General features: G+C 49.5%; 1 protein-coding gene across 2 annotated transcripts in view; it reads left to right on the top strand.

Moving 5' to 3' along the window:
• The window catches only part of LOC145361660 (suppressor of cytokine signaling 1-like), a 46,721-nt gene extending 27,854 nt beyond the window's left edge, over positions 1 to 18,867 (top strand). The window contains exons 1-2 of one of the 2 annotated variants that reach the window (XM_080217547.1): positions 10,961 to 11,015; positions 18,132 to 18,867. In XM_080217547.1, coding sequence (XP_080073673.1) covers positions 18,192 to 18,767 — 576 coding nt within the window. In that variant the 5' untranslated portion in view covers positions 10,961 to 11,015; positions 18,132 to 18,191 and the 3' untranslated portion in view covers positions 18,768 to 18,867. Of the gene's footprint in view, positions 1 to 10,960; positions 11,016 to 18,131 lie in introns of those variants that run through there. The other variant, XM_080217546.1, reaches the window with a different exon arrangement.
• Positions 18,868 to 21,171: the final 2,304 nt, after the last annotated feature.

Genomic DNA, 21,171 nt, shown 5'->3' with positions numbered 1-21,171 from the left:
CCTGTGACTCACGCCAATTTAGTGAAACACTTCCTATAGTCGGGTTACTGAGCCAGCTGGCACGATGCCAGGGGGTGTTGTTGTGTGTGACTCTGGCCCTGCGGAGCGGGTGTTCCCACGCTTCAGGCTAACTCTGACTCGCAGAGTGCTGGGGCACAGCTCACTTCGCCATTCACACTCGCGGCCCGCTTACACCATGAGACTGTGAGTAATGCTCGATGTTTAAGTAGCGCTGTTGCGAGAGCAGCAAACTGAACATCACCACAAGCGTTTAAATTTAAACAGCCGGCCCTGCAGAGTGTGTGTGTGTGTGTGTGTGTGTGTGTGTGTGTGTGTGTGTGTGTGTGTGTGTGTGTGTGTGTGTGTGTGTCTGCCTCAGGCCTGTGGGGAGAAAGGTCATGTGTTGCGTGTGTGAGAGGGGTGTGGGGCACAGTCTGGGAGCTGCAGACAGCATGAGGAGCTGGCAGTGGGCACGAGGCAGACGGGGGCACCGGGCCAACGGGTGGACGGAACCAGAAAAGGGAGTTTGCAAGCAGCTGTGAAACCCTCACCCCTTCTACAGCTGATTCTCTCACCCAGGATCTGACCTGACCATTTCTGATGGGTGAGAGAGAGAGAGGGTGCAGAGGGGGTGGGGGGGTTTGGGGGGGGGGATCGTGAATGGATTCACATCTGTTGCTGACGTCTTGTCTGGGGCAGTATTACCTGCTGTGGCCTTTCCTTTTCTGTAGCTGGAGGACTGTACGTTTCCAGGAGGTTTCAGCTCTGATTCCCGTATAGCGGGCTCCCCTAATGTCTGCGTTTCCCCAGCAGCTCTGGGGAAGTGAATCCCTCCCCTCGGAGCTTTGAGTGATTCGGTTGAGTACGCTGCTCTTTTTAAACTGGTTTATTTGAGTGGACTTAATATTTACAAGAACCATTTACACACACACACACACACACACACAGACACACATACTCTCACAGGCACGTGCACACACAAGCAGATACAGGCACACACACGCAGACACACACAGGCACACACAGGCACACACACTTGCAGGCACACATGCAGACACAGGTACACACAGACTCGCTGGCAAACACACTCACCCGCGCGCACACACACTCTCTCTCTCGCAGGTGCATGCACGCGTGCACACTTGCCCGCACACACATGTGCACTCGCACATACACTTGCTCACATACGCACAGATGTACACGCAGACACTTGCTCACACGCACAGATGCACACGCAGACACTTGCTCACACGCACAGATGCACACGCAGACACTTGCTCACACGCACAGATGTACACGCAGACACTTGCTCACACACACACAGATGTACACGCAGACACTTGCTCACACGCACAGATGCACACGCAGACACTTGCTCACACGCACAGATGCACACGCAGACACTTGCTCACACGCACAGATGTACACGCAGACACTTGCTCACACACACACAGATGCACACGCAGACACTTGCTCACACGCACAGATGCACACGCAGACACTTGCTCACGCACAGATGCACACGCAGACACTTGCTCACACGCACAGATGCACACGCAGACACTTGCTCACACGCACAGATGCACACGCAGACACTTGCTCACACGCACAGATGCACACGCAGACACTTGCTCACACTCACAGATGCACACGCAGACACTTGCTCTCACACACAGATGCACACGCAGACACTTGCTCACACGCACAGATGCACACGCAGACACTTGCTCACACTCACAGATGCACACGCAGACACTTGCTCACACTCACAGATGCACACGCAGACACTTGCTCACACTCACAGATGCACACGCAGACACTTGCTCACACGCACAGATGTACACGCAGACACTTGCTCACACTCACAGATGCACACGCAGACACTTGCTCACACGCACAGATGCACACGCAGACACTTGCTCACACGCACAGATGCACACGCAGACACTTGCTCACACGCACAGATGTACACGCAGACACTTGCTCACACGCACAGATGTACACGCAGACACTTGCTCACACGCACAGATGCACACGCAGACACTTGCTCACACTCACAGATGTACACGCAGACACTTGCTCACACACACAGATGTACACGCAGACACTTGCTCACACGCACAGATGTACACGCAGACACTTGCTCACACGCACAGATGTACACGCAGACACTTGCTCACACGCACAGATGTACACGCAGACACTTGCTCACACGCACAGATGTACACGCAGACACTTGCTCACACGCACAGATGCACACGCAGACACTTGCTCACACGCACAGATGCACACGCAGACACTTGCTCACACGCACAGATGCACACGCAGACACTTGCTCACACGCACAGATGTACACGCAGACACTTGCTCACACGCACAGATGTACACGCAGACACTTGCTCACACGCACAGATGTACACGCAGACACTTGCTCACACGCACAGATGTACACGCAGACACTTGCTCACACGCACAGATGCACACGCAGACACTTGCTCACACGCACAGATGCACACGCAGACACTTGCTCACACGCACAGATGCACACGCAGACACTTGCTCACACGCACAGATGTACACGCAGACACTTGCTCACACGCACAGATGTACACGCAGACACTTGCTCACACGCACAGATGTACACGCAGACACTTGCTCACACGCACAGATGCACACGCAGACACTTGCTCACACGCACAGATGTACACGCAGACACTTGCTCACACGCACAGATGCACACGCAGACACTTGCTCACACGCACAGATGCACACGCAGACACTTGCTCACACGCACAGATGCACACGCAGACACTTGCTCACACGCACAGATGCACACGCAGACACTTGCTCACACGCACAGATGCACACGCAGACACTTGCTCACACGCACAGATGCACACGCAGACACTTGCTCACATGCACAGATGTACACGCAGACACTTGCTCACACGCACAGATGCACACGCAGACACTTGCTCACACGCACAGATGCACACGCAGACACTTGCTCACACACAGATGCACACGCAGACACTTGCTCACACACAGATGTACACGCAGACACTTGCTCACACACACGCGTGAATATACGGGTGAGATATGGTCTCACAGTGAGTGGGATGTACTAGAGTGCTGTGTCCCTTAAGATATCAAACAGACTGGCTTCCTGCAGTCTGCAGAATGTGGTAACAGCTTGATGTTTGGCGGCTGGAAGATCTTATCAAAGGGGAAAGAGAAAAACTTATTACATCGGTCGTTTTGAAAGAAAAAAAATGTGTTAAGTAAGATTGTTCATGGAGCTCCGATGAATCGCGAGAGAAAATCGGGTGGTGAGTTTAATTTCTGAACTGTTGTTATGGATCTGATGGAGGGGCTGTGGCACTGTGCCAGCTGTGAGGTGAATTTAAACAGCGCCTGCCCTTTTGCAGATGTTTATCCAGGGCTCTAGCTTTGGGGCAGCAGTTTGACACGTGGTTAGACTGCAGAGTGGGAAAGGGTAAGGGTCCATCTCAGCGAGGGAGGGAGGGGATCATTCGAGGCACGACAGACAGACAGAGTTTTCACTACCTTGCAGAGGTCAGGACCGGGAGGAATGTCTTTGGCCCCCTTCCCCAACCTCTGCACTAAGGTGAGATCAGGAGCTCTTCAACCGTAACTGACCCTTGCCCTGCTTAATTGAGCGGTGGTACAGTGGTTAGCACTGCTGCCTCACAGCACGAGGGACCCGGGTTCAATTCCCGGCTTGGGTCACTGTCTGTGCAGAGTCTGCACATTCTCCCCATGTCTGCGTGGGTTTCCACCGGGTGCTCCGGTTTCCTCCCACACTCTGAAAGACGTGCTGGTTGGGGTGCATTGGCTCGGCTAAATTCTCCCTCAGTGTTACCCACACAGGTGCCAGTATGTGGCAACAAGGGGATCGTCACAGTAACTTCATCGCAGTGTTAATGTAAGCCTACTCGTGATACGAATAAATAAACTTTAAACTTCATTACTAGTTTATGCTGCCTCGTTGTCACTGGACTAGTAAGCCAGAGACCCAGGGTAATGCTCTGGGAGCCCAGGTTCGAATCCCACCACAGCAGAGGATGGAATTTCAATTCAAGAAAAAAAAAATCCGGAATTAAAAGTCTATTGATGACCATGAAACCGTTGTCGGAAAAACCCATCTGGGTCACTAATGTCCTTTAGGGAAGGAAATCTGCCGTCCTTACCCGGTCTGGCCTACACGTGACTCCAGATCCATAGTAATGTGGTTGACTCTTAACTGCCCTCCCAGGGCAACTAGGGATGGGCAATAAATGGCACCCAGGCAGCGATGCCCATGTCCCACAAATGAATTTTAAAAAGTAGAACTAATATGGGTGGACGTTAGGAATGGCAGGGGGTAGAAAATGCTGGTGGGAATAGCTGACTGGCCCCAGTGTTCTGTTACACTGTACTATTACACTGTTAATAGAGCGCTAAATATGAAATTATTGGAACTTGGAACAGAGACAGTGGAAGATTTTAATCTTCATTTAGACTGGGACAGTCAAGAGCAGTGTAACAGATGACTTTGCAGAGTGTTCTTATGACATTTTCTTGGAGCAATATGTTGTGAAACCAGACAGAAATAAAACTATCTTAGATCCTGTATGGTGTAATGATGTGGAGTTGATTAGTAATGCAACGATAAAAGGTTCACTGGGAAAGAGTGATCATAATACCATTGAATTCCATGTCGAGTGTGGCACACTCCAATCACAAACACACATCTTCAACTTCAGCAAAGCCAAGTTACACAGGTTGGGACTGGCTCAAGTCGATTTTGGGGAAAAAAATATCTAAAAGGTTTGGTGGGAAACGAACTATTGAAACGTTTAATGAAAAGTACAAAACAATCAGCAGAAAAGTACATTTGTGGCTTTCTAAGGCAATTAGCGAGAGTATTTTGGTTTATAGTATTGCAAAGAATAAAGGTGAGGGTTGGAAGTGTTTTAGATACCAGCAGAGGGCCACCAAAATGTTGATCAACAAATAAAAACAATAGAGTAACCTAGTTAGGAATTTAAAAACAGATTGTAGAAGTTTTTTAATGTATTATAAGAAGAGAGTGGTGAAGGTAAAACATTGGTTCCTTATAAGCAGGAGAATTTAATATGGGGAATGTGGAAATGGCAGAGACTTGGAATAAATAATTTGTTTATTTTCATAGAATTGGGGCATAAACAAGTGAGGACATTAACAAAATTAATGTCAGCAGAGAAAAGTGTATTTATCGGTGTCACAAGTAGGCTTACATTCACACTGCAATGAAGTTACTGTGAAAATCCCCTAGTTGCCACACACCGGCGCCTGTTCAGGTACACTGAGGGAGAATTTAGCATGGCCAATGCACCTAACCAGCACATCTTTCGGACTGTGGGAGGAAACTGGAGCGCCCGGAGGAAACCCACACAGATACAGGGAGAATGTGCAGACTCCATATCGATGGTGACCCAATGGAATGGAACCCAGGTCCCTGGTGCTGAGAGGCAACAACGCCAACCACTGTGCCGCCCTGTCAGAGGAAACTAAAATCTGGCATCCCTAGAACCTCATGGTTAATAGCCTAAAATAAGTAATTGCAGAGTTGGTGAATTTTCCAAAAAGTTCCTTGGATACATGATCCCGTCAGATTGGAAGTTGGCAAATCTGACACTGCTTTTCAAGGGAAGAGGGATATGGAAAGCTAAAAGCTATAGGCCAGTTACCCCAACCTCGCTCATTTAGAAAATACCGCAATCTTATTATTGAGGAAGGTTTAACAATGTTCTTTGAAAGATATGATATTGAAACAATGATTTTTACTCAGGAGAAATACTGTTTGAGAAATGTATTAGGGATTCTTGAGGCTGTGACTAGGAGGGTAGACAAAGGGGAACCAGTTGACGTAGTATACCTGGGTTTTCGAACGGCATTCGATAGGAGTGCCACACAATAGATTAATGGGTAAGATATGGATGGATGGAGTTGGGGGGGTAATATATTAGCATGGATAGAGGATTGGTTAGTGGTCAGGAGGCAGAGTGGGCATAAACGGGGTCCACAAGTTTTCAAGTTGCCAGGCAATGAATAGTGGAGTGACACAAGGATCTGTACCATTGACTATTTGCAATCTATATTAAGGGCTTGGATGAAGAGTTTCTGATGATACAAAAGCTTGGTGGGAAGGTAAGCTGTGGGGAGGACACAGAAACTACAAAGAGACAGACTAAATGAATGGGACGCTAGAGGCAGATGGACCATAACATCGGGAAATGTAAAGCTGTTCGCCTTGGTCTGAAGAACAGAAAAGCTAAATATATTTTAAAAGGTGTGAAACTTTAAATGTTGTTGTTTAGAGACTTGGGTGTACTTGTATGAAGATACAGGAAGGCAAATACAACATTGCCCTTTATTACAAGGGGGTTGGAATACGAGAGTATAGACATCTTACTCCAGTTGTGCACAGTTTTGGTGAGATCACACCTGGAATATTGTGTGCAGTCTTGTGCCCTGTGTTTAAGGAAGGATTTACTTGTACTGAAGACAGGAGAGGTACACAAGGTTGGTCCCTTGGATCAAAGCATTGTGCTATTACGAGGGTGTCAAAATCCTGGGTATTATCATTGACCCGAAACTGAACTGGACTAGCCGTGTAAGTACTGTGGCTACCACAGGACACCAAAGACTAGGAATACTGCAACTCCTAACTCCCCAAAGCCTGTCCACCCTCAGAGGATTATAGAATTCCGACAATGTGGAAGGAGGCCATTCGGCCCATTGACTCTGCAGTGCCCACAAATCCTACCCTATCCCCATAACCCCACATATTTACCCTGCTAATCCCCCTGATGCTAGGGTCAATTTAGTATGGCCAATCCAATAACCTGCACATCTTTGGACTATGAGAGGAAACTGGAGCACCCGAAGGAAACCCAATGCAGACACGAGGTGAACATGCAAACTCCACACAGATAGTGACCCGAGGTCGGAATTGAACCTGGGTCCCTTGGTGCTGTGAGGCAGCGGTACTAGCCCTGTGCCACCGTGCCGCCCATCTACAAGACACATGTCAGGAGTGCGATGGAATAATCTCTCCACTTGCCTGGATGGGTGCAGCTCCAACAACACTCAAGAAACTTGTCACCATCCAGGGGAAAGCAGCCCTCTCGATTGGCACCACATCCACAAACATTCACTCCCTCCACCACCGATGCCCAGTGGCAGCAGTGGGTACCATCTAACTGCAAGAACTCACCAAGGTTCATTAGGCAGCACCTTCCAAGCCCATGACCACAGGACAAAGGTATCAGACACGTGGGAACGCCACCACCGGAGAATTCCCACAGCTTGGTATGGGCTCCTGCTCTGCCCAAGAAACTACAAAAGGTCATGAATGTAGCCCAATCCATCAGGCAAACCAACCTCCCATCCATTGACTCTGTCTACACTTCCCGCAAAGCAGCCAGTATAATTAAGGACCCCGCACACCCTGGACATTCTCTCTCCCATCTTCTTCCTTCAGGAAAAGTCTGAGGTCACCAACCGACTCGAGAGCAGCTTCTTCCCTGCTGCTGTCAGACTTTTGAATGGACCTACCTCACCCTAAGTTGATCTTTCCCTACACCCTAGCTATGACTGTAACACCACATTCTGCAGTCTCTTGTTTCCTTCTCTATGAATGGTATGTTTTGTCTGTATAGCATACAAGAAACAATTCTTTTCACTGTATGTTAATAGATGTGACAATAATAAATCAAATCAAGTCAAAAGCCACTCACCATCCTGACTTGGAAATATATCGGCCGTTCCTTCATTGTCGCTGGGTCAAAATCCTGGAATTCCTTCCCTAACAGCACTGTGGATGTACCCGCACCTCAGGGATTGCAGCAGTTCAAGAAAGCAGCTGACCACCACTTTCTTGGGGGCAATTAGGGAGGGACAAAATATCCCGTAAATGAATCCTAAGAAAAATCTCTGCTCCATATTGTGAAAGCTCTCAATGTTGGTTCCCTCAGTTCCTCACCTCGTTACTCTGGAGAAGCAATTCTTCGAATAATTGAACCAAAACGGTGTGATTTGAACTTCGGACAGTTGTGGTAACTGCCAATAGCCAATCAGCCCAATGTCCACAAGGCTTTGGTTCCAGTTGCTGAAATCTGGCCCAAGGCATCAAAAAAATAAAAGGGAGAGTTTAGGGCTGGAATTCTCTGACCCCGCCCGCGGCTGAGATTCTCCAGCCCCGCAGCAGTGAATGGAGTTTTGGCTGAGCTCCAAATTCTCCTTTCCTGCTGGCAGGGGAGTGGGCACCGTGGCGACTAGGTCACATATTCATCCCTGCCAATTATATTTTTGTTTCATCAGTTAGATTTCCTTTGACGTTCTGCTTTTAAGTATAGTTCTTCACCACCCCTACCCACCCCCCCTTGTTTATTTATTAATTTTTGATTATTTGTTTTTGTTAAGAGTGTAACAATCGGTTGGAGAATCCCGGCACATGACTTTGAGTTGTCATCCATGTCTGCCCACCCTGGTCTGGGTAGCTCCTAATCCCACTTCAGTTGGAATAGTGGAAGAGATCTGTGTCCCCTACCCACATGAGATCGTTGATTTTAAGATTTACTTTTTCGCTCATTGGCAGGGCAACAAACACCCAATCAGTCTTGCTTTGAATTAATTTTTCTACAGCTCACATAAAGAACAACCTCCTTCCATGATTACTGGGCACCGCGGCGACTAGGTCACATATTCATCCCTGCCAATTATATTTATTTTCATTAGTTAGATTTCCTTTGACGTTCTGCTTTTAGTTATAGTCCTTCACCATCCCTACCCACTCACCACCCCCCCCCGGTTTATTTGTTAATTTTTGATTATTTGTTTTTGTTAAGAGCGTAACAATCTTGTTTTCAATTCAGGATCATTCCTGATATCAGGAAGTGTTTTATGACCAGCGAGGAATTAGTTGGGTCACTGCTGGACTGTGTAGGAAAAGTTAATGTACACGTAACAAGCTCTCAAAAACGGCTGCATTTCATTGAAACACAGAAACTAGAAGCAGGAGAAGGCCATTCAGCCCTTCCAGCCTGCTCCACCATTCACCTCTGGGTGAAGAAATTTCTCCTCACCTCAGTTCTGAAAGGTTTACCCCTTATCTTCAAACGATGACCATGAGTTCTGGACTCCCCCACCCACCACCACCATCAGAAATATTCTTTGAGTGTACCCTGCCTAACAAGTTTCTATGAGATCCCCTCTCACTCTTCTCAGTTCCAGCGAATACAATCTGAACCATCTTAGTCTCTCCCCATATCGTAGACCTGCCATCCCAGGAATCAGCCTGGTAAACCTTCGCTGCACTCCCTCTATAACAAGGATATCCTTCCTCAGATAAGGATACCAAAACTAGTTTGCTGATGACACCACAGTAGTGAGTCGGATCTCAAACAATGATGAGACAGAGTACAGGAATGAGATAGTGAATCTGGTGAACTGGTGCGGCAACGATAATCTCTCCCTCAATGCCAACAAAACGAAGGAGATAGTCTTCGATATCAGGAAGCGTAAAGGAGAACATGCCCTTGTCAACATCAATGGGGACAAAGTAGAAATGGTCCACAGCTTCAGGTTTTTAGGTGTCCTGATCACCAATAACCTGTCCTTGTCCCTCCACGCTGATGCTATAGTTCAGAAATCCCACTAGTGCCTTTACTTTCTCACGCGACTAAGGAAATTTGGCGTGTCAGCTACGACTCTCACCAACTTTTACAGATGCACCACAGGAAGCATTCTTCCTGGTTGTATCACAGTTTGGTATGGGCTCCTGCTCTGCCCAAGACCACAAGGAACTACAAAAGGTCATGAATGTAGCCCAATCCATCACACAAACCAGCCTCCCATCCACTGACTCTGTCTACACTTCCTGTTGCCTCGGCAAAGCAGCCAGTATAATTAAGAACCCCCCCCCCACACCCCGGACATTCTCTCTCCCACCTTCTTCCTTCAGGAAAAGTCTGAGGTCACGTACCAACCGACTCAAGAACAGCTTCTTCCCTGCTGCCATCAGACTTTTGAATGGACCAATCTTGCATTAGGTTGATCTTTCTCTACACCCTAGCTATGACTGTAACACTACATTCTGCACCCTCTCCTTTCCTTCTCTATGAATGGTATGCTTTGTATAGTGCGTAAGAAACAATACTTTTCACTGTATGTTAATACATGTGACAATAATAAATCAAATCAAAATCAAATCCAACTGTGGCCTTTGTTTCACGGTGGGGGTTGAGGGATGAATATTGGTGAGGGAACTGGGGAGGACTCTGCAGCTGTCTTTACTACAGGGTGGCATAATGGTTAGCCTCAGAGCGGCAGGGACCTGGGTTCGAATCCTGGCTTGGGTCACTCTCTGGACGGAGTCTGCGCATTTTCTGCTTGGGTTTCCTCCGGGTGCTCCAGTTTCCTCCCTCAGTCCGAAAAGCATGCTGGTTAGGGCGCATTGGCCGTGCTAAATTCCCCCTTGGTGTACCCGAACAGGCGCCAGAGTGTGGCGACTGGGGGAGTTTCACAGTAACTTCATTGCAGCGTCAATGTAAGTACTGGTGACACTAATAAATATGCTTTAAATTTTAACATCATTGGAGAGGTTGCTGGAGACTTTGCAGAGAGGGCCTCACCCAGACACTTACAGACTAAGGAAGAGATAAGCAAGAGTAACGTAACCCGTCGACTCCAGCTCAATTTTGAGGGCTGTGTTTTGGAATCTTTGGCCTTTCCCGGATAGAGGCCTGGGGGAATGCGTGCTGGCCGGATTTGCATTGCTATCTCGCAGCACCCCCTTGGCAGGGTGGGGCCAGAGGGTGATGTGTGGAGAGCAGCAACAAAACTAAGATAAGATTAGAGACGCGCTTTAATCCCCTCCAGCGTGGCAATATCTCCCTCTCACAGCGCACACTTCAGGAGCTTGGGCAATATGTGCTCCACAATGAGGCAGGTCAGGCTGTTCGGGGCTGGTGAGTCTTGTGAAATTCTCCTGTACCGAGTATCTGTTGGGGCTTTTTTTTTTGGCTGCTGCCTTTTTCCCGAGCTGGGGGCCTCCTCTGTGAATAACGTCCCGTTCCCCTGGTACAGACCCAGACTTCGGATGACAGAAGGTGGGGGATTGTGGGTGGGGGTAGGAGGAGGGGGTGTTCACAGTTGAGTCTAAGCAACACCGTGCCCTGTCCTCCCAGTCTGTGGGGTTGGTGCGGGACCCCCGCCTGTGTGTGTGTGTGTGGGGGGGGGGTGGTATGGATCTGGCCTGTGTGTGTGTGGGGGCAATGCGGCCCCCCCCCAGTTTGTGTGTGTGTGTGTGTGTGTGTGTGTGTGTGTGTTTGGTGGGGGGGGTGGTGCGGGCCCCACTTATGTCTTGGGAGGAGCGGCCAGTGGGGGTGGGGGGTGGGGGTGTGGATCCGGCCTCTGTGTGTGTGGGGGGGCTGGTGTGGGCCCCTGCCTGTGTGTGTGGGGGTGGTGGGGACCCTGCCTGTGTGTGTGGGGGTGGTGGGGACCCTGCCTGTGTCTGTGGGGGTGGTGGGGACCCTGCCTGTGTCTGTGGGGGGTGGTGCGGGTCTGGCCTGTGTATATAGTGAGGGGAGCGGGACACACCTGTGTACATGGGAGTGTAGCCTGGGCCCTGCCTGTGTCTCGGAGGGTGGCCTGGCCCCTGTGCCACCTCTGCCCTTGAGTAAGCCCACTTGCGTGCGTCTGTCCCTCCCTGTCTGGCCATCCCAGGTCCTTGTGATCTTCGTCTGCCCGTTATTAAGTTACAACGCAGCAACCCGGAGCTGAACCCTGGAGGAATGTGGAGTGTTGTGCATCACAATGTGTCCGAATCCCAGATTCTTCACCCTGTACGGCTTTCAAATGTTAACCCACGTCTCAAAGGAAGTGCAGAGTGTAGGAGCGTACAGTCGCACAGGAAAGATGTAAAAAACATAAACACCCACAAATTTCACTGAACGGGTCAATTATTTAGGATCTCGGTGACGTAGGGTGACCTTTACATGACATCATTTGTTTTTATCTCATTAAGTTCGCAGACTCTGTAACATACTTTCCTGCTGCCAATTCACCCTACACTCCTGCAGTAACCTCCTGCTTTGCCTTTTGTATTGTTAGAATCATAGAACCCTACAGTGCAGAAAGAGGCCCTTCGGCCCATCGAGTCTGCACCCAACACAATCCCACCCAGTCCCTACCCCCATATCCCTACATATTACACCCACTAATCCCTCTAACCTACACATCCCTGGACACTAAGGGGCAATTTCTTAGCACGGCCAATCAACCTAACCCGCACATCTTTGAACTGTGGGAGGAAACCGGAGCACCCGGAGGAAACCCACGCAGACACGAGGAGAATGTGCAAACTCCACGCAGACAGTGACCCCGAGTCGGGAATCGAACCCAGGACCCTGGAGCTGTGAAGCAGCTGTGCTAGCCACTGTGCTACCGTGCCGTGCTGGGATCATATCTGTAATGACTTTAACAAGGGCCCTCGATGTGGACCTCTTAGACTACGAGCTCCCTGATTAAGGCAGTGGTAGCATGTCCAATCCGGAAACCCTGCCTGTCTATACAACTTGGAGTGTCAGGGTTACTGTTTGTAACAGTGAGAGGAGGCAGGTTTAAAACAGAAAGTGTTAAAAGTTTAAAGCTTATTTATTGGTGTCACGAGTAGGCTTACATTAACACTGCAATGAAGTTACTGTGAAATTCCCCTAGTCGCCACACTCCGGCTCCTTTTGGGTACACTGAGGGAGAATTTAGCCTGGCCAATGCACCTATGATGTGGAGATGCCGGCGTTGGACTGGGGTAAACACAGTAAGAAGTCTCACAACACCAGGTTAAAGTTCAACAGGTTTATTTGGTAGCAAAAGCCACTAGCTTTCGGAGCGCTGGCTGCTCCTTCATCAGGTGAGTGGGAGTTCTGCTCACAAATAGGGCATACACTGCTGTTTCACAGCTCCAGGGTCCTGGGTTCGATTCCCAGCTCGGGTCACTGTCTGTGTGGAGTTTGCACATTCTCCTCGTGTCTGTGTGGGTTTCCTCTGGGTTTCCTCCCACAGTCCAAAGATGTGCGAGTTAGGCGGATTGGCCGTGCTAAGAAATTGCCCCTTAGTGTCCAGGGATGTGTAGGTTAGAGGGATTAGTGGGTGTAATATGTAGGGATATGGGGGTAGGGCTGGGGTGGGATTGTGTTCAGGGCACACTTGATGGGCCGAAGGGCCTCTTTCTGCACTGTAGGGTTCTAGGATTCTATATAAAGATACAAACTCAATTTATAAAATGATGGTTGTAATGCAATCTTTATAAACTCTGTACAACTCAATTTACAAAATAATGATTGGAATGTGATTCTTTACAGACTATATAGAGACTCGCATCCCAACCATTACTTTGTAAATTGAGTTTGTGTCTTTATGTGTCCTATTTGTGAACAGAACTCCCACTCACCTGATGAAGGTGCACCAATGTACCCTAACCAGCACAACCGGAGCACCCGGAGGAAACCCACGCAGACACGGGGAGAACATGCAAACTCCGCACAGATAGTGACCCAATCCAGGAGTCGATCCCAGGTCCCTGGCGCTGAGAGGCAGCTGTGCTAACCGCTGTACCACAGTTCCACCCATTGGCACCCTGCATGAGGGAGTAACTATCTGAGCGTTACTGACTACGGCTGGAACTTTTCCTTCCAGCCTGCCATGGGAATCGGAGTGGGTGAGGGACAGAGCATGGAACGGTCCGTTGACCGCTGGCGGGATCTTACAGTTTTGGGACGAGCGAGGCTGTAAAATCCTGCCCCCTGTCAATAAATCTAGATTTGGTGTAGGGACACCGGCCTCGGAGGAGATATTTCGACCTCTGCGCTTGTCGTTAGGGGAGCATTGGCTTAGTGGTGTTATTGCTAGACTATCAATGCAGGAACTCAGCTAATGTTCTGGGGACCCGGGTTTGAATCCCGCCACAGCAGAGGATGGAACTTGAATTCAATAAAAAAAATCTGGAATTAAGAATCTACTGATGACCATGAAACCATTGTCGGAAAAACCCATCTGGGTCATTAATGTCCTTTAGGGAAGGAAATCTGCTGTCCTTACCTGATCTGGCCTACTTGTATGCCTTGGCATTGCAAGTGCTCATCGAAATACTTCTTACACGGTTCGATTCCTGGCTTGGGTCACTGTCTGTGTGGAGTTTGCACATTCTCCCCGTGTCTGCATGGGTTTCCTCCGGGTGCTCCCACTGTCTGAAAGACGTGCTGAATAGGGTGCATTGGCCATCGATCCAGAGCCCCGGCAATGTGGCTGACTCTCAACTGCCCTCTGAAATGGCCAAGCGAGAGTCTCAGTTCAAGGGCAACTAGGGATGGGCAATAAATGCTGGGCCCAGCCAGCGACGCCGATGCCCCGCGAATGAGAGAAGTGGCATAAGAAAAACCTTTCAGCTCAGGTATTTTCAGTAAGGGACATTTTATTTTTAGTTGTGATGGAGGGAGGTGGACCCGTTTCCCAATGGAAAAGCGGAATGTTGTGGCAAAAGGATTAATAAAGGCAACCTGGGCTGCCTTTTATTGCAGTGAAGAGTTTGCAAAACAAGGTTTAAACAAAATGGGATGAGCATTGATTAGCAGCTATTTCTGATTTGATTTATTATTGTCGCATGTATTAGTATACAGTGAAAAATATTGTTTCGTGCACGCTGTACAAAGCATACCGCTCATAGAGAAGGAAAGGAGAGAGTGCAGTGTGTAGCGTTACAGCCATAGCTTGGGTGTAGAGATCAATTTAGTGCGATGTAGGTCCATTCAAAGGTCTGACAGCAGCAGGGTAGTCGGTTGATACGTGACCTCAGACTTTGTATGACATTGGGCAGGTTGTGTAACAGGCAGTCAGGAGCCTGAGAGAGTTCTTGGAAAGGATGTGGGAAGTGACCCGAGAGGGAACAGTTCGAAACAGGAGGAAGTGGGATTTCGAGATTGTTGAAGCTCATTCCAAGAACAAACGTGAGCGAGATGGGAACACACCCCCCGGGGAATGGCGGGAACACCCCCTGGGAATAATAGGCAGGGAGTAGGGCTGAATGTCGCCATGTGCAATCGATACAGGAGCACAGAAAAGGCCCTTCGGCCCATCACGTTTGCCCCAATCAAAATAACCACCAAACTCTTGTCATCCCATTATCCAGCACTTGGCTCACAGCCTTGTATGTCTTAGCATCGTAACTGCTCATCTAAATACTTCCTAAACAGTGGCACAGCGGTTAGCGCTGCTGCCTCACAGCGCCAGGAACCCGGCTTCGATTCCCGGGTCACTGCCTGTGTGGAGTTCGCACATTCTCTCCATGTCTGCGTGGGTTTCCTCCGGGTGCTCCGGTTTCCTCCCACTGTCTGAAAGGCGTGCTGGTTAGGGTGCATTGGCCGTGCTAAATTCTCCCTCAGTGTACCCCAACAGGTGTGTGGCGACAAGGGGATTTTCACAGTAACTTCATTGCAGCGTTAATGTAAGCCTACTTGGAACACTAATGAATAAACTTTAAGCTGAATGCTCTGAGGGTCTCTGCCTCCACCACCCTTTCAGGCAGTGAGTTCCGGACTCCCACCACCCTCCGAGTGATCCCTCACACCCCCGCTAAACCCTCCTGCCCCTTATCTTAAATCTATGTCCCCTGGCCATTGATCCCCCCACCAAGGGGAAAAGCCCCTTCCTGTCTATCCATGCCCCTCATAATTTTATACATCACAATCGTGACCTCCCCTCGCTCCTCTACTCCAAGGAAGGATACCCCAATCTATCCAATCTCTCTTCATAACTAACACTGTACAGCCCAGGCAGTATCCTGCCAAATCCCCTCTGCACCCTTCCCAGTGCTATCACATGTCTTCTATGATGTGGACTCCAGAACTGCGCGCTGTACTCTAGCTGTGGTTTAACCAACATTTTATATAGTTTTATACAGTGGTTGTATATAAAAGCCGTCCGTATACATTTATAAATGTAACGTCTTTGTAGCCACTTCAATGCTTTCAAACCATCGTCATCTTCATAATACGGGAAATGCAGTGGACAGCGCAGTGGTTAGCACGGCTGCCTCACAGCGCCAGGGGCCCCGGGTTCAGTTCCCAGCTTGGGTCACTGTCTGTGTGGACTCTGCAATTCACTTTGTGTCTGCGTGGGTTTCCTCTGGGTGCTCCGGTTTCCTCCCATAGTCCAAAGATGTGCAGATTAAGTGGATTGGCCATGCTAAATTGCCCCTTAATATCCAAAGATGTGCAGGTTAGGTGGATTGGCCATGCTAAATTGTCCCTTACTGTCCAAAGATGTGCAGGTTAGAGGGATTGGCCATGCTAAATTGTCCCTTACTGTCCAAAGATGTGCAGGTTAGAGGGATTGGCCGTGCTAAATTGTCCCTTACTGTCCAAAGATGTGCAGGTTAGGGGGATTGGCCATGCTAAATTGTCCATTACTGTCCAAAGATGTGCAGGTTAGGGGGATTGGCCGTGCTAAATTGTCCATTACTGTCCAAAGATGTGCAGGTTAGAGGGATTGGCCGTGCTAAATTGTCCCTTACTGTCCAAAGATGTGCAGGTTAGGTGGATTGGCCATGCTAAATTGTCCCTTACTGTCCAAAGATGTGTGGGTTAGGTGGATTGGCCATGCTAAATTGTCACCTAGTGACAGGGAGACGAGCAAGGGTAGATGGGTGGGGTTATGGAGATAGGGCCTGGGTGCGATTATGATCAGTGCAGACGCGATGGGCCGAATGGTTTCCTTCGGCACTGTAGGGAGTCTATGATAATGTGCGCACAGCAAGATCCCACAAAACAATCAAATAGTTGGGATAATGACCAGATAATCCATTTTTCGATGTCTGTTGAGGTAGACTGTGTCAGGATATTCTTCACATCCACTGAGGGGGGCGAGTAAGGCCTCAGTTTTACATCTTATCAAAAGACTGCACTCCCTGGCTCTGCCTCAGTGCCAGCACTTTGGGGATTTTTTGCCTCATTCTTTCATGGGATATCACCCTGACTAGGTCAGCATTCGTTAACCCTGATTAATTGCCCCTTGAGATGGTGGTGGCGAGCCACTTTCTTAAACCACTGCAATCCCTGTTAGGGAGGGAGTTCCAGGATTTTGACCCAGCGACAGTGAAGGAACGGTCAATACGTTTCCAAATCAGAATGGTTGAGTGATTTGGAGGGGAACGTTTAGGGGGTGCTGTTCCCAGGTTTCTGCTGCCCTTGTCCCTCTATGGGGCGGACCCAGTGGGTTTAGAAGGTGCTGTGGAAGGAGCCGCAGTGAGTCTCTGCGGTGCATCTTGTAGATAGTACACACGGCTGCCGTGGTGAGTCGGCTGGTGGAGGGAGTGGATGTTTGTGGATTGGGTTCCGATCAAGCAGAGCTGCTTTGTCCTGGATGGTGTGGAGCTTCTTGAGTGTTGTTGGAGCTGCCCCCATCCAGGCAAGTGGGGAGTGTCCCAGCACACTCCTAACTTGTGTCTTGTAGATGGTGGACTGGCTTTGGGGAGTCAGGGGGTGAGTTACTCAAGGATTCTTGGCTGATGACCTGTGCTTGTAGCCAGGATATTGAAATGTTTCACTGTCAACCAACCCTAAGTGAGGGTTACATTCTGAGCGCAATGAGACCATAATATATAGGAGCAGAACTAGGCCACTCAGCCCATCCAATCTGTTCCACCATTCAATCATGGCTGATATTTTTCTCATCCCCGTTCTCCTGCCTGGACACCTTGATCCCCTTATTAATCAAGAACCTATCTATCTCTGTCTTAAAGATACTCAATGACCTGGCCTCCACAGCCTTCTGTGGCAAAGAGTTCCCCACTCTTTGGCCAAAGAAATTCCTCCTCATCTCTGTTGTAAAGGATTGTCCCTTTAGCCTGAGGTTGTGCCCTCTGGTTCTAGTTTCTCCTGTCCACATCCGCTCTACCCTGTAAATTTCGATAAGATCCCCCCCCCAATCCTTCTAAACTCCCAACCAGCACAGACCCAGAGTCCTCAACTCTTCCTCTTAAATTTAACTGGAAATGACTGTTGTCCCGCTGTTCTTTTTTGCCTCTGCAGGACGTTTACCCAGGCGGAGGTTAAAGATGGAGTCCTCCTGGAGTTGGCGGGCCCTCTGAGATGGTTGGAGGGAGTTCACAGCTGGATACACCGGCCAGTGTTCGACATCCTCTCCTCCAGCCCGAACAGCCCACCCACTTCCGCACCTTCCGCAACACCGAGCGGGAGGTGGTCGACCGGACTCTGCGCTTCCTGGACGAGAGTGGATTTTACTGGGGGCCGCTGCCCGTGGACCAGGCTCACGCCATGCTGGCATCGGAGCCCGTGGGCACCTTCCTGGTCCGGGACAGCACTCAAGCCAACCACCTGTTCAGCCTGAGCGTCCGGGCGGAGAAGGGGCCGGTCAGTATGAGGATCCTGTTCGACAGGGAGCACTTTTGGTTCAACAACGCCCGCTTTGGCTGTATAATGAAGCTGCTGGAATACTGTGTGGACAGCACCCAGATAAAGCCCTTTGTGTTTGACTCTGACATATCGGTGGTCTTCTCCAAGCCCTTCCGGAGGCACCCCATTCCCAAACTGCAGCAGCTTTGCCGACGGGACATTATCCGCTACTACGGGGCGGAACGTATCCGCAAGCTTCCCTTGGTATCCGGCCTCCAACAGTACGTGGAGAAATTTCCGTTCAAGATATGACTTCCGCGTGCCGGGATCGTTGAGTCTTTTTTCTTTGTGCGGCGAGAGTGGGAGGAGAGCAATCCCCCCACCCCCTCCCCTCTCCATTTCTGGGATTGACCGTTCCTCCCCGCCCCCCCCGACCTTGGCGAGGGGATACGAGGATACTCGGGGCACCTGTTCCTTCAGCCCCGGCAGCGAGGCCTGGTCGCAGCGGGCAAGGAAGGGGCCTACAAATCCGGCCAGCTCGCGGATGCCGGCCTCTCACTGGGCGAGCAAGAGGAGGCTGGGACACAGGAACATTGATGGTCGGGGGTTTCCTGAAGGACTGGGGGGGGGGGGGGCGAGAGATGGTTGCCATTCTCTCGAGCGAGACTGTACGTCGTGGTCCAGTCCGAAACCAGCACTAAGAAATATTTAGAAATGCAAAGAAAATAAGCATTACTGTATCAGATTATTTTTATCAAATATTTTTATTTTGTATATGTACATATATATATATTTTAATACATAATTTAAAAATCATTTCTAAAAAAAAAATGAACTGGAATGTGACTTTTCCCTGGTACGGAAGGCATTCGATGTGGAAGAATTTGTTAGATCCAACCATCGAGTTGGCCATCGCTGTTGCATTGTGGGTGTAGTGAACGGGTCATCGGCCATTCTTGATCACTCGATACCTGGGTTTTGGGTGTTGGGTTGGGTCAGTTTTTGCCGACCCCCGACCCAAATTATTCTTTTTCTTCTTGTTGAATTAAGTTTATCGGCGTCACTAGTAGGCTTACGTTAACACCGCAATGAAGTTACTGTGAAAATTCCTCTCGTCGCCACACTACCTGTTCGGGTAACGTCAAGACGGGAAGAGAGAGAATTTAGCGCAGGCGATGCGCCTGACCGGTACGTCTGCGGGAGGAAACCGGAGCACCCGGAGGAAACCCACGCAGGCACCGGGGGGGGAGAACGTGCAGACTCCACACAGACGGTAGCCCAAGCCGGGAATCGAACACAGGTCTCTGATGCTGTGAGGCAGCAGTATTAACCGCTGTGCCGCCCACGGTAACCTCAATCACTTTAGATGGAGAATGATGATCCAGGCAAGGAGATATAAGCCCCACCCCCCCGCCACCCCTATCCCAGCATGCATCTGCCATGGGTGGTGGCACTGATGTAAAGCATCGCTTGGTCAGTGTTGGATCCGTGATACAGGAATTACTATCCGGGATAGTTCAATCCCATCACTAAGCCACTGTACAAACTCTTTGATTGGATTCCAGCCTGAAACTCACTCCGGGCTATCCCTTAATCGACACATTAAACAGGCCGAACCCTCTGGTGGCACAGTGGTTAGCACTGCTGCCTCCAAACGCCAGGGACCCAGGTTCAGTTCCAGCCTCGGGTCACTGTATGTATGGAGTCTGCACGTTCTCCCTGTGTCTGCGTGGGTTTCCTCCAGGTGCTCCAGTTTCCTCCCACACTCCAAAGTTGTGCAGGTTAGGTGGATTGGCCATGCTAAATTGCTGCTTACGGTCCAAAGATGTGCAGGTTAGGTGGATTGGCCATGCTAAATTGCCCCTTAGTGTCCAAAGATGTGTGGGTTAGGTGGATTGGCCATGATAAATTGCCCTTTACTGTCCAAAGATATGCAGGTTAGGTGGATTGGCAGTGCTAAATTGCCCCTTAGTCTCCAAAGATGTGTAGGTTAGGTGGATTGGCCATGCTAAATTGCCCCTTAGTCTCCAAAGATGTGCAGGTTAGGTGGATTGGCCGTGCTAAATTGCCCCTTAGTCTCCAAAGATGTGCAGGTTAGGTGGATTGGCCATGCTAAATTGTCTCTTAGTCTCCAAAGATGTGCAGGTTAGGTGGATTGGCCATGCTAAATTGCCCCTTAGTGTCCAAAGATGTGTGGGTTAGGTGGATTGGCCATGCTAAATTGCCCTTTACTGTCCAAAGATATGCAGGTTAGGTGGATTGGCCATGCTAAATTGCCCCTTAGTGTCCAAAGATGTGTGGGTTAGGTGGATTGGCCATGCTAAATTGCCCTTTACTGTCCAAAGATATGCAGGTTAGGTGGATTGGCCATGCTAAATTGCCCCTTAGTGTCCAAAGATGTGCAGGTTAGGTGGATTGGCCATGCTAAATTGTCCCCCCCACCCCGGTGACAGGGGGATTAGCAGGATAAGTATGTGTGGCTATGGGGATGGGGTTTGGGTGGGATTGATGTTGGTGCAGACTCGATGGGTTGAATGGCCTCTTTCTGCACTGTTGGGGTTCTGTGATTCTGATTCTCCATCGATTCCAACTTGTGCCTCATGGTCCCACATCTGTGATTTATTTATTGTCGACATTTTAAGAACCTTTTTGCTGAACGTTTTGAGTTTTACACGATGCCTCCGTCCGTCACCTTTGATCCAGAGGTGATGTCAGT

This window comes from Carcharhinus amblyrhynchos, chromosome 35 (genome assembly GCF_965287045.1).
Source record: "Carcharhinus amblyrhynchos chromosome 35, sCarAmb.v2.hapA, whole genome shotgun sequence".
Taxonomy (NCBI): Eukaryota; Metazoa; Chordata; class Chondrichthyes; order Carcharhiniformes; family Carcharhinidae; genus Carcharhinus; species Carcharhinus amblyrhynchos.
This window is presented reverse-complemented; position numbering and strand designations above follow the sequence as displayed.